The 14,607-nt window shown below is 32.2% G+C and overlaps 1 protein-coding gene across 15 annotated transcripts in view; it reads right to left on the bottom strand.

The window, feature by feature from the left end:
* Positions 1-14,607, bottom strand: part of C2CD5 (C2 calcium dependent domain containing 5) — a 100,679-nt gene that overhangs the window by 53,033 nt on the left and 33,039 nt on the right. For 6 of the 15 annotated variants that reach the window (XM_066354533.1, XM_066354542.1, XM_066354577.1 and 3 more), the window contains exons 9-10: positions 10,212-10,297; positions 5,512-5,620 (exon numbers count right to left, since the gene is read on the bottom strand). In XM_066354533.1, coding sequence (XP_066210630.1) covers positions 5,512-5,620; positions 10,212-10,297 — 195 coding nt within the window. Of the gene's footprint in view, positions 1-2,753; positions 2,820-5,511; positions 5,621-9,566; positions 9,600-10,211; positions 10,298-11,917; positions 12,107-14,607 lie in introns of all 15 variants that reach the window. The other 9 variants (XM_066354516.1, XM_066354559.1, XM_066354515.1 and 6 more) reach the window with 6 other exon arrangements.

Below are 14,607 nucleotides of genomic sequence, written 5' to 3'. Positions count from 1 at the left end.
ACAGTAAAACATTTACATATTTTTTAAGGCCTGGCATCTTTTCATACAACTATTATCTAAAAACTGCATGGCCTAATGCTTGCATGATACATCAGATTTCATGAAATATTGTTGTGTAATATAAAATATTTTCCTATATCTTTTCACATTTTAATGTTTGTGAAATAAGAATGTCTAGTAATTAATAAGTATAGTTAAGATGGTAGTGTTTCTCTTGTCTCTTGAAAGGCTATTATTAAATTGGTGATAAATCATATAACATATTTCCCCAGGTATAAGATGCCCCCATGTATAAGACGCACCTTAATTTTGGGGTCCGAGATTTGAAAAAAAATGTATTACATAAAGTTATTGAACTCAAGTTTTATTCATCATAAAATTCATACAACTCCTCATCACTGTCAAAACTCCCATCCATTAGCTTGTCCTCATCTGTGTCTGATGACAAATCACTGTCTTCATATGTTGCCTTGTCCTTAGTTTCATCTATGGCATTTGAAATGCCACAACCACTGTATAAGACACACCCAGTTTTTAGACCCCAAATTTTTTGAAAAGGAGTGTGTCTTATACATGGGGAAATATGGTAATATATGGTATCAGAGAATTCAGAAAATACAGTATGGATGAACAATTTTTAGCATTAATAGAAACTATATCAACAAATAGTTTTCTCATTGACATGGTCCATTCTTGATTCTCTGTGGTAATACAGGACAATAGTACTCCCTAATTACAGAGAAGAACATAGAAATAATTTTATTATAGACCAAATAGATCACATTTTTTTCAAAATTACCAAATTTCATTTCCTAAACTAATATCAAAATCAGCTTAATGTCTGAATAGGTACCAACTTTCACCATAACTATGCTAATACCACAATCAAAAGCATACTTTTATTCTTTTAATATTCTATAAAACTTATATTCTTTTTCCTTTTTTCATACACTTATGACCTGTTTTTATTTTAAATGATGGTAAGATATACTGCTTCCTAAACCATGTTTCTTCTTGCCAAATTCTGTAATTCTGCTTATACAAACCAAGTCTTTATTATATCTATAAAATTTATCTTTTGCCTTTTCTACTTTCAAGGACTACTCTATTATCAAACACACGCATCTCACCCTAAATATCTTTGTCCTGACAATGTGTCAGCACTTTAAATTAGTCCTGATTAATCTGCTTTCAACGTTCTTTTCTTATACAATAAGCCTTTTCTCTTCCCATTATACTAATCTGCCTAATATTCTAAAATATATTCTTGCCTGGTCTGTAGTGGTGCAGTGGATCATGCATCCATCTGGAACACTGAGGTTGCCAGTTCAAAGCCGAGGGCTTGCCCGGTCAAGGCACATACGACAAGCAATGAGCAACTAGGGTGAAGCAACTATGAGTTGAAACCTCTCATTCCCTGTCCCTCCCTCTTTCTCCTCTCCCTGTAAAGTCAATAAATAAAGTATTTAAAATACATACATATATATATATATATACACACACACACACATATATATATGTATTCTTATTCATTAAATGAATCCAACAGGGTATTTTTAATTCCTTAATAAAAATTAAGTATAGCATATCATATTAAAGATGATAACTTTAATTCTAATAAATGGAAGAACAGCTGGCAAAAGAGAGGATAACTAACAGAGGTAATTTCCCTAAAGATTTACTAATAGATGTCAGTATAAGCTGCAGAGGTTGGATCTGATTAGATTGTTTCCTAAACTGAATTTAAGTAAATCTGCATAACGAATATCAGCTACTTCATAGTCAAACATGCACTAATTACATCAGAACTTGCAACTGGACTCCTAAGAACAAAAAAGTTTACAATACTGAAAAGATTATGGGATGTTATCTAAAATGCTGAGCCTTTGGGTGTTTGTTTTTGTTTTTCTATAAATAGATATATTTTCTGACAGAGAACTAAAAAGATTTTTTTAGGCAAAATAACAGCTTCTGATACGGCATTTATTGATGCTATTGTTTAATTTGATTCTAACATAAAGGACATCAAAATTAAGATATCTGTATTAATAACTGAATATGCTTTTAACAAAAAGAAGAATTTAACTGGCTTTGACTCTAAACCACATCATCAGCTGTAAAGTTATCTTAGTTTTTTTAAAAGCTACTAACAATATCCATATGTAAAAATACTTAAAAAGAAAAATTATATTCTCATGTAAAAGGGAAATGAGAAAATGCTTATGAAAGCTATTAATCTCCCCAAAATCTGTTCTTACCAAATTTTGGAACACTTTAAGAGTTATAAATAAAAATTTTAATAGTCATATTTTTATAATATTTATAGAACACTAATATATTATATTCAAATCTAAATCAAAGTTTAAATATACTTTAAGGTTATCAAACTAGTTATTTAATACTTACAATACAGTTAACATTTCCTTAATCATAAAATTAAAGCTTATTTCATTTACCTGATATGAAAAACTGTTTGAAAGATAACATAATTTAAAATTATCATTCAGAAAGTTAATCACCGAACAAAAGTCATTCATAATTTATGGTATTTCTATAATTTAGATTAATTTATTTTAGTTAACACATTTTTATATTTGCATTTCCATAGAAATTATGAGTTACAACATATGTATTAAAAATGTATGTATATAAATTAATTGACATTAAGCCTATTTAATCTACATTTCTAAAAACTTCACTGAGCTGCCATAATTTTTGTCAGCATATGTAGTACTGAATAACCATTAAAATACCTGAATTGAAACTATTCCAGTCTAGCAGTTTGTAAGATCTTGTGTTACCCATAATTCCGACAAAGGCTGAGTTCAAAACAGCAAATTAGTAGATCAGTTTTAGGTGCAGAATAGTAGAAAACAAAACAAAACACACTACAAACAAGAACACAATTGACAACACCACTTGACAGGAACTGGAAAGACACAGACAGCAGAGTTAATAAGAGGTAGAAATAGAAAGTGAAGAAGGAGCATGCTATCATAATCTAACATTAACTAATGTTTAATTATTTAAGATAATTACCTTAATTTTTAAAACCACCCCATTCTTTCCTTTGTTATGTGATCCTGTTTGCTAAATACTTAACAAAGAAGAAAGTTCTAAAAGAAATAACTCCGAAATATATAATAATCCATTGTATTAGCAGGTGGCTGTGGTTTTAAAATAAGATTATTTTCCTTCTACACTCAGAGTGAAATGCAAATTTCTCATACTCACTAGTCAAATAGCTGAAAGATTCATTTGGGAGTGCAAATGCAGCACTTTTAACATCAGCACATGTAAACAATCCACCCCGTTTCTTTCAGCAGAGTAACTCAGTGTCATAAAATCAATACAACATCATTATGGTAGGTGCTAAGCAAGAATTTTATCTTAACATTCAGCCTTTTCAACAAATTGAAACGTTTTCATAAATAATTATTTAAGGGGCTTGAAAACTAATAAAATATTCTTAAGAAAACGTTCTTTTTCAAAGCATAATATATTTATATATATATATTAAGCAATCCAAAGAATGTGATATTTATATCAAACTAATATTGGAACCATGAGATTATACAATTGATTTATATTTGACTGGATATAAAACAAAATTAAAATATAACATATACCATTAAAAGCATTTATATGTATATGCCTATAATAGTTTGGGAAATAGTCCATTTTAACTAAGAATTTCTATACATGAATTGAAAAAAAAAATCTGAAGGGGAAGGAAAGGAAGAGAATGGAAGAGCTGGTCATTACAATACACAAAATGTATTCTTAATAAGGGTTACTATTTTCTTCTCTGGGCCTGGATTCTTACATTTCTTACACAGCTAGAATAAACTGGCAAGTACGAGAAACAGCACAAAGCAGGTTTTTCACAAGGTAACGCTTTTGTAAATACAGCTCCCTCCCTAAACTGATTAAAGTAACCTTCATTTGTTTTCCCAGACTCTATACCTTACTCAGAGTACATGGAAGCAACAATAAAAATGTTTTCATAAATAAAAGACATTACCAATATTGAATATATTCCTAAAACCTTGTTTTGAAGTTGTTATATCAGGGGGTACTACTATCAAACTATTATCAGTGGTCCGTAGAAACACAGGTGACTAGCCTGGGCCACTTAGTTAATGTCAGTATCTTAACCCAGCATTTCCTTGCACTTTCCAAATAATTCAAGTTCCTAAACACAAAGATATAAAACTTGCATTGTCTTCAAGGTCTCAATACAATAAGCTAGCATCAGTCTAAATTTGCCTTTAATTACTGCAGAATATATAAATACTACATAAAAGAAAATCTTATCTTGACCAGAAAAGTAAGAAACAGGAAAAAAATAATAAGTTACAGAAGAAAAAGAAAACTGATGCTTAAAAGATATATTTGTTCACCTTTAGAGTTTTTATAAATAATCCTAGCTAGCATTGCTTTTCTGAAATCTTGTTCAGAGTCTAAAAATTTTCATTGTTTCTCTGTAATTATTAACTCAAAACAAATGACATCAAACCACAGGGCACAGATTTATTTTTTAATTAAAAAATATAGCAATGTTATGTATCCTCAAAATCATTATCTACAATGTTTGGCATATAATAATTTCCAAGCATTTCACTCTTTTCATAGCTGTCAGTACAAGCCTCAGAAAGAGGTTATTGGTTGTAACAATTGAAAACTTTCAAAAATACATATATATATATGCCAAATAAGAATATTAATATAACTTCAGGTTTAAGGTATGTCATTAAAATAACAAATGACTTGGGCAAGTAATTGGGCATCTTGTCAGAAAGATGCAAGAACACACTGACATTAAAAGTTCCTACCAGATTTAGCATGCTTATTTTAGATTTTAAAAAATCACCAAACCATTTCTAACCTAAGGGCCTGAAATTACTGGAACGTTAATGCTTTTCTTCTTTTATAATCATGGCCCCATGTTTTAAAGAAGTGAGCTACCATTTTTACTTGTTTAGTTATATAAAACAAATAGCTACACAAAAGAATCCAAAGAACCAGTTTTTTGTTTTTTTTCATTTTTAGGTACTCTACACAATGCTTACAATTACAGTTTAAAAGAATACTTCTTTTAGGAATAAGGACATAACTCAAATAATCTATAAAGAGTTAATTGCTAGTAAAAAGAATTAACACTTTAAGTTAATAGTCACAAAGGTCAAACTGTATCTGCCTGGGTCACAGAAAATAGCAGACTCAAAAGTTACTTAATGACGCCTTCAAAATGATAACTTGGCCAAAAGTGAATCAAGATTTGTATTTTTATTTTGTATTAAAAAGTAATTAAATTATACTTCTACTTAGTTTGATTATTTTTAATTAAGATTACTGCAAGTATTTTAATGCTACATGTTTCAGTTTATAGTCTCTTTTTCATTTCTCTTTCAGATAGATTTGGCTTTAAAAACAACATTATAAAAATCAATTCTAATAATCGTAATCTAAATAAATGAAACACTGAAAACCAACTTTTAAAGAACATACCAGGATTGTGGATACGATCCAAAAGCTTCACGGAACGGGCACTGACAACACCCCCAACATGCACAAGAAATCCAGGAGGAAATGCCGTCAAGGTAAAAAATGGAAATTCCTAGTAGAAAGAATGAGGGGAAAATATAACTGACTGTGTGTAAAGTACAAGACATTTGCTTGTTAAAAAGCTTGTCATAAGGAAACAAATTCCACCCCTTAACAAAGGTTATCAATTATACATTGCACAAGCTTTATAATTAAATTTCCTTGGTTATTTCGAGTTCTGAATCCATTTCCCCCCACATATCATGTCCAAGCAGTGTTTTTATCAATTCTCAGTGAGAAAAATGTTCTCAGAGTTCCTAGTCTCAATCTCCTACTTGGATGTGACTTTGAAATGAAATGAAGGGATTCCTCTGTCCCTCTAACTTCTTAGTGGGACAGACTCCCCCTCCCAGACATACCCAGTTCCAGGCAATTGGTAAAGACTCCGTGGGTCTGGAGCTAGAGGTCTGAAAGAATGTGGGTCTGAGGGCAGGGAAGAGAGGGTGAACCTCGTAGATTAAGGAATACATAGAAAGGCAAAGATAGGGCAAAATCAAGCTGAGGTGCACAGAGAATCGCTATGTGAGATTATTAACTCTGTCAACACCAGGGCAGCAGGAGAAAATATAAATTCATAAATGTATATTGAGGGAAGGGGAGAGGTAAGTAGATGACAGCAAGGGACACAATACAATTCCACATATTCTTCGAAGTGTTATTCTTCCTTTTTCTCTCAAGGACATCAATTTCGAGACAAAGAGAAGCATACAAGAAAAAAGCACAGCAAAAGGAAATTCACTGATGTAGTTCCCAGAAAGGATGGGGAGCTCCTGTAGCTGCCAACTATAGAGGTCTGTCACATTACACAAACTGCATGCGGGGCGGGGAAACTAACTGTCTGGCTTGTCTGGCATGGAGATTAATGTAGCTCACTTAACTGGAAATTACTTAACAGTAGCCTCAGCTATTCAGAATCTCACTGAGAACTGGAAAATAAGCAAAACCAGGCTCTCAACAGTAAAAAAAAATGTTAGAGTTCCAAGTACATAAGTTTATGTACTTTACTCATAAGAGAACCCCATAGATGATATTCATAGTGTGCCATATATACATAGCAATTATAAATATATAACTTTAGGGATATATTCTAAAATATATCAGTATTCTTTTTTCTAGACCATAGCTAATTAAATGTAGCAAATAAAAGCAGTAAGATAAAAAGACACAGAATATCACTTGCAGCAGGTACATTTAAAGCAGCAAGGTTACTGACTGGAGAATATGAACTTTAGGCATGGAGAATACAAATTCACCAAAGCATAATTCACAAAGCATAACAACTTAGAGTCATTCAGCACAAAGGCAAACAGTCTGATACACCTCAGTAACCCATGAAGATGAAATATAAAATATATATGCATACAAATGTGTGTATATATATATAATTAGAAATTAATTCAGTTACAGTACAATTTAAAACTAATCTTTAAATTAATAAGGGCAAGCCTTGACTGGATAGCTTGGTTGGTTAGACTGAGCATCGTCCTGATGTGCAAAGGTTGCAGGTTTGATCCCTGGTCAGAGCACATACAGAATAGATTGATGTTCTATCTCTCTCTCTAAAATCAATAAATAAATTAAAAAAATTAATAAGGGCAAGAAAACCTAAGCTACGTAAAAAGTAAAAACAGTCTATAGAAGTGGGTAGGTTTGGCCCAGATGATAGGCAGAGGGAAAGAAAGACAAAGGAGAAAACACAAGAGGATTTTTACATAAATGTTTTATAAAATAGTCAAAACGCCTCCTTATTGCCACATGAACTTTTTTTCCCTTTAAAGATCTAGTCAACTTATTTTTTAATGCTGTTGTGAAAGAAAAAAGAACACTTTTATTTTTGAGAACCGTTATTTGAATAACCCATTAAATAAAGGATGTTCAACAAATAGTTTCTCTTTTCCTCAAGAAAAAAAATCCATATGACTTATTAAGGATGGCAAAAGGTAGAAATAAATATTTTTAAATGAATATAAAAAATGATACAAGTAGCCTAGGTTCATTTTGATCCAGTGTTCAACTTGCCAGTCTTAAGGCATATCTGAACACGTATGAGGAAAAGTCTACATACTTCTGTATATATATTTCCTAAAACAAAGCCACACTAATGGCAGCTGCAGATGAATGGGAAAGCCAAAGAAGATAATGCTTTTTCCATTTATTTTGTATACAGGGTAGAGAGGCAGTCTCATAAACTCAAGTAACAGATATTGCAAGATTATGGCACAGTATATAAATATATTCCTAACACAGGTTTTACGTAGTTGTAAATAAAAACTATGGTTCTCTATATCTTTGCTGCTAATTCTCAATATGTACTGTCTCCAAAATTTTAATTCCAGACCAGTGGTGGTGCAGTGGATAGAGCGTCAACCTGGATGCTGAGGTCCTAGGTTCAAAATTCTGAGGTTGCCAGCCTGAGTACAGGGTCGCCAGTATGAGTGTGGGATCACTGACATAATCTCTTGGCTGCTGGCTTGAAGCCCAAGGTCATTGGCTTGGCTGGAGCCCCCTGGGTCAAGGTACATACAAGAAGCAATTAATGCCTGGCCAGTTGGCTCCGTGGTAGAGCATCGGCCTGGCGTGCAGAAGTCCTGGGTTCGATTCCCAGCCAGGGCACAAAGGAGAGGCGCCCATCTGCTTCTCCACCCCTCCCCCTCTCCTTCCTCTCTCTCTCTCTTCCCCTACTGCAGCGAGGCTCCATTGGAGCAAAGATGGCCCTGGTGCTGGGGATGGCTCCTTGGCCTCTGCCCCAGGCGCTAGAGTGGCTCTAGCCACAACAGAGCAACGCCCGGAGGGGCAGAGCATCGCCCCCTGGTTGATGCTACTCATCTCACTCCTTGCCTGTCTCCCTCTCTTTTTCTGCTCTCTCTCACAAAAAAATAAATTTAATCTCATGAAGGTTATCTAGTAATGTATGCCTGATGTGTTAATGTGTCCAAAATTATAAGAATGTTTGGAGCATATCTGAAAATATAAATTTCATCAAAACCAAATCCAAAACAATTTTCATTGATTTGATTTTTATTTTCTTTAAATTAGATGCTTTTTAAAAATTCTTCATACAAAGAAAGGTCACGGGCACAACAGACAAAATCTCACTATATCAAACATCAAGGCAACCTAAGTTTTTCTGTTCATGTGAATTCAAGAATGATATTTACATCACAGGAAATACTCCTAGGGTAAGGGACCTTGTAGAGAATGCAAAACTGGGAAGGGGAGGAGGGAAGAGCGTTCTGGACTAAAAAATGGTAAGTGGACACACACACCTTCACACTGGCCTTCTTCTCCTTGTTAGTCATTCTCTAGATTTGGTTTCAATGGATGGTTGGAATGTTTAGGTGGGCTTTTATGCCTGCAGGCTGTGAGAGTAGCTAAAAGGCAAGTGCAGCTTGATAGGGTATAAAGCCAAGAACCTGGGACAGCTCAAGTCTCAGCTCACCTCTGCTCTCTCTAGCCTGTCTAAAAGGCAAACAGTGCATACACACAGATACTCTCAGCACAAAAACAATAAACTGTTGTACTGTTTGTGATAATAGGATCTGGAAAGCACCAGTATTCTCAAAAGCCAACCTCTAGAAAACAAATACCTTTGTTTTATAAAATGCATCCTTTTATAGCTATTTGCTATGTTGTATCTTTTTCTTTTAATGCTAGTATAAAACAGAGCTTGTAAAAGAAAATTGTGTAGATGCTTACAACTTCCAAATCAGACATGAAGAAAGCTATGGAACTATGCCTTAAAATAACTGACATGACATACAATCATGCACTATATTAGTTAATAGAAAAAAAAGAAAACAATAGCCTCATACTGCTATTAAATAAAAAAACAAACTTTGCATTGCGAAAAGAAAAAAAGCTGCAACACTTGTTAAAAGCTTAAATAAAACGTAAATGATCAAGATTAAATCTAGAAAAGCTACCGACACGAGAAATGGTCTCTGACACATTGAACATACCCGCCTTCTACAGAACCTATGAGGCGATCCTCCCTTAGCATTGAAGTTTATAAAAAATAAAAATAAAGAGAGAAACATCATCCAAAAACTTTTACTAATCATTTTTCCATTTAATATACTCAATACACATTAAACTTATAATACTTAAAAGAGATGTACTCAAATATATGGAACCACATTATTTATGTTAACATGTAGAAATATGGAATCTGTGTATTTCATACCTTTGGAGACTGGCCAGTGATAAGAATAATCTCAGCAAGTAAAAACATTAATATACTAAAAAATTATTTTTAGTATTAAAGAACTAAAAAATATTTTTCTGAAAAAATATCTATTATTTCCTTCTATATATTATAACTTTAATGTAAAATTAGAAATAATTAAACCATTAAATGGATATTTGTAAATAGACCATTTCTAACAAAAGACTGGAGAACAAAACAAAAACAAAAACAGTTATAGAATTATTCCAAATTAAAAGTAATTATTTATAAACAAATTACTTTGATAACTTAAATACTGTTCGAACTATAAAACTGCAATATTATAGATACATGACCAAACTCAGTTGTAAGTAAACGGAAGACTGATAATACGATCACACTGACAGTGGAAGGACAAAGAATGTTGAGCGACTCTTACCCTCTGTTCCAATGCTGACTGGGTCTGTTGTCTTAAAAGAGCTTTAAATGGCCCACCTTCTTTTCCAGCGCTACCACTTCCCATCCCTACAGAACATCAGTACATAAATAACCAAAAGAACAACTAGAGAAACAGAAAGATTAATTGCATTCACCATCATAAATATCATGAGTCAAAATCTGTTAAAATGGGTCCGAACATGGAAAGTATTTGGGATGGCAGCCAGGCATATATTTGACTCACAAAGTTCATTTTAGAAGCAATATGTCAGAGTTTTACTGATTACAGCTAGTTTTAGACTTAATTTGTTTTTAGAAGCAATATGTCAGAGTTTTACTGATTACAGCTAGTTTTAGACTTAATTTGTTCACAAATTATTGTCTTCTAATAAAAAATAATCATGATACTAATTACTTATGCTAACAATTTAAGAATACTAAAAGAAATAAAAGGATTAAATGTTTGTCTAAAAGTAAGTATAGAAAGGAAAAGCACTAATTGTGCTTACTTAAATATTCTAAAATACTCTCAAGAGCATGAATTTTAGGCAATTTTTAAAGTCAAATCTACTTCTTATAAATTCCCATCCCTAAACATAACATTCATATCAAAATAGTATTATTATCCAGTTTTCCAAACTCATTTGCAAAAATCAACATAAATATTTTAAAAACTAAAAAGCACAAATATATAATAGACATATCACAAATATACATAGTTATGAATGAAAGAATTATATTTCCCAAATTCTTAGATTAATTTTTAAAGGGTTAATTTTAAATTTCTTTTCCTATCTTATTTTATTTTATCTTGATAATACCAAAAAACCAACTATGATCTTAAAATTATAGAAAGCAAAGGACAGGTGAGAAGCCAGTTTTCTATAAACTAGAGTTACTATATAGTTCAATCTCATCTTTTCAAATTGAAGAAACGTAAAGTCATATTTACTATAATGACTTTAGAAAGGAACTAATTTACTTTTACATTTTTAGCTGTTCTTGGATAAGGAAACAAAGATTAGCATGTGTATAGTCCCATTTTGTTATCCTGGTTTTTGGTTTGTTTGTTTTTTAAAGGAAATTTTCTCTTGCTTGCAGTAACCTAGACATGATTTTTAGAGACTATACAATACTAAACATAGAAATAAAACTAAGATCTTTATGTGAAGCATATTGAAAGCCATAAATTAAAATGTAATTTTTGTAGCGATAAATGAAATATCAGAAAATACAGCAGAATTTGAAAATTAAAGCAATGGACAGAAAAAATGGGTAATGAAAGAATATTATTAATTTGAGACTTAAACCCATTCAAACAGAATAATTTACTAATGTCCCCATATGGTTTATAGCAACATGATGGTACAGGTCCAGTATGAACAGAATTGGTATGAAGGGAAAGGAAGTAAAGCACCTAAAACAGAAACTCTAGTAATAAGAACCTAATAATAATTAGAATTATGCAATATATCTATGTCCCTAGACATGTAACTCTTTAATATAGAAAATAATTTTAGCAGAATATTCATAATTATCTATTAGGTTTATCCTCAATCATGTCCTCATGATAATTTGAATCACTTAAATCTGTCTGCCAGTAAGAAAAGTTAGAAGCACATCCCACATAAAACACCCACTACTTTTCTGTAGTATCAAAAATGATTCAAATAAAGGGATTAAAAAGCTGACATAATGTGATCCTACCAGAAGCAGCCAGGAACAACTCTTCACTGAAAGAAACACTTTTCCTCAGAACAGGGCTGACAAGGCTAGAATGATGAGGGGGAAGGCTAGATTCCGAGAGGAGACAGGACTTTTTAAGATGAAGGGAACCATAGGGGAGAGAGGGGGAGCTGGGACACAGGTAAATCCTAGGACCCTGTGGGTAAGGTGCTGTGGAGGAAAGCAGCAGAGAAAAGATGTAGATTCAGAAGATGATCAGAAAATGCAGGATAAGGAAAGCAATGATGAACTAAAACATAACAGTAAAAATGAATTTTAAAATGCATACACAAATTACATTTGAAGTCATTAGCAAGAAATCTATCCAACATAATATAAATAGAAGGCATAGCCTAAAATTAACAAAACCTTTACAAACTTTGCGTTCATGAAAATTGTTAAATCACTAACATAAGACTTTAAGCCATTCTAATAACTTTTAATTAACTTTTAAAAACACTTAAATTACCTGCCTTCTTTTGCTTAAGAATGTGTAAGATTAAAATGTACCTCATGTTATAAATTTTAAAGCCAGAAACTTGTTGACTCAAATATAAACACTTATATAAAGTATAGCTCTTCAAATCATATCCCTCATGATTATTTAAATTGAATATCCATAATCAAACAGTACTCTTTTAAGCAGCTGCTATTATTAATTTTAAATAAATAGAATATTAAGTTCTTTCTGTCCAGCCTCAAGATGTATGTTAATACTTTTTTTTCCCTCTAAAACTTTATACACTCAAATTTGACCACAATACTACTGCATTTATAAAGATTTGAGTATTTAAAGGCCAAATACCCTCCTAGTCACAAAAACTAAGTAGCTAAAAGCCTAAGAAAGGTAAGAATTCATTTGAGGGAGGTGGCAAATCAATACCCTAACATTAACACTTTAAAATGCCATTGTGGCTAGTTACATTCTTAGAGAAAAAATATGAGAATAAAATCTTAGAAAATATCAAAAATTAGAATCAACAGAAGTCAATATGAATTTTTTAAAAACAAAAACCTATCTGAAAAACAGGTGATAGCTTTAATTACAAATAGAAAAAACAACTTTTCAGTCTAAGGTTTATTACTTTATTTTATTTTTGGCTCCACAGGTTATATATAACAAATCAATAAAAGTCAGCTTATCTATTCTATTTCTCAAAGACTGATTTTTAGATAGAAATTAGAAGATAGAGAATTATGAAATTACAAACTGAATTACAATTTAAAACAATTTTAGAACAATCATATTTTGCCATTTTAAATCTCCACAAGAAATAAGAATGTTCCTCAAAGTATTCGAAGACATTCAGGGATTCGTGATAAAGCCAAAGGACTAGAAATGGCTAATAACCTATAAATACGCTACTGAGATCATGAATAATTATAGGCAAAACAAAATTATTATTTAGAGGTAGCTTAAAAATATAGAAATATGAGACTACTATCTCTAGGATGGACAAATATTTAAAAACTAAGAAGTTAGAGCTAGGAAACAAAATGCAAAAAGGTTTTCATTTGGTAATACAACTGATTGCAAACTATAAAACTAAGAGAATAGTAGACTGGTTCAGTTAATTTATTACTTGACAATCTTCTTTAGTCTTGGCCTCTATTAAAGAAAGAAAAACAGAAAGAAAAAGAAATACTTTCAAAAATTTACCTGTGGTATTAGAAATAAGAATATTGAAAAGTAGCCTGGAATACACAAATAATTAGCCAGCGAACAATGTTTTAAAAATCTTTTTAAGAAAACTTTTATTCTTCATATACTATACTAAGTCTTTCTTGTTTTGATGGTCATGAATTCAAGGCCAGAATCTCAATCTTTACTAAAAAACAGAAACAAAGAAAACCCCTCTTATTTGAATGGTCCCAATTTATGTCATAAATATAATTAAGATGCTACACACCAATGCATCAATTACTATAATATCAATTACTTTTAGATGTTACTCATAATTATGTATATGTAAAAATAAAGCTATTCTTTTCAAAAATTAGGTACTCATACAAATGACATTTATAAAAATATTAAATATACAGGCTTATTCTTTTATTACCTTTACTTTGGAAGTAGCACTGATTCTAGAATTAGATTTCTTAATACTGCCTTCAGAAAATCAGGAGTCATTTTATAAATATCTTGTCTAACACAAAAATAAGGTTATTAAAATTAATTAAAAACATCAAAAAAAAGAACTACGCAAAATATTTTCATCAATCTGGCAAGGAAACTGCCAGACAAAAATAATATTTATAAAAATTAAAAAACATTCACAGCCCGGGCCAGTTGGCTCAGTGATAGAGCGTTGGCCCGGCATGTGAAAGTTCCGGGTTCAATTCCCGGCCAGGGTACACAGGAGAGGTGCCCATCTGCTTCTCTACCTCTCCCCTTCTCCTTCCTCTCTCTCTCTCTTCCCTTCCTGCAGCCAAGGCTCCATTGGAGCAAAGCTGGCCCAGGTGCTGAGGATGGATCCATGGCCTCCGCCTCAGGCGCTAGAATGGCTCCGGTTGCAACACAGTGGTGCCCCAGATAGGCAGAGCATTGCCCCCGGTAGGCATGCCAGGTGGATTCCAGTAGGGTGCATGCAGGAGTTGTCTGACTGCCTCCCAGCTTCTAATTTTGGAAAAATACCCCCCCACACACACACACACAAAAACATTCACTTTTA

Source organism: Saccopteryx leptura, chromosome 1, assembly GCF_036850995.1.
Source record: "Saccopteryx leptura isolate mSacLep1 chromosome 1, mSacLep1_pri_phased_curated, whole genome shotgun sequence".
NCBI lineage: Eukaryota > Metazoa > Chordata > Mammalia > Chiroptera > Emballonuridae > Saccopteryx > Saccopteryx leptura.
Note: the sequence above shows the minus strand (reverse complement) of the source record. Positions and strands in the feature narration are given on the sequence as shown.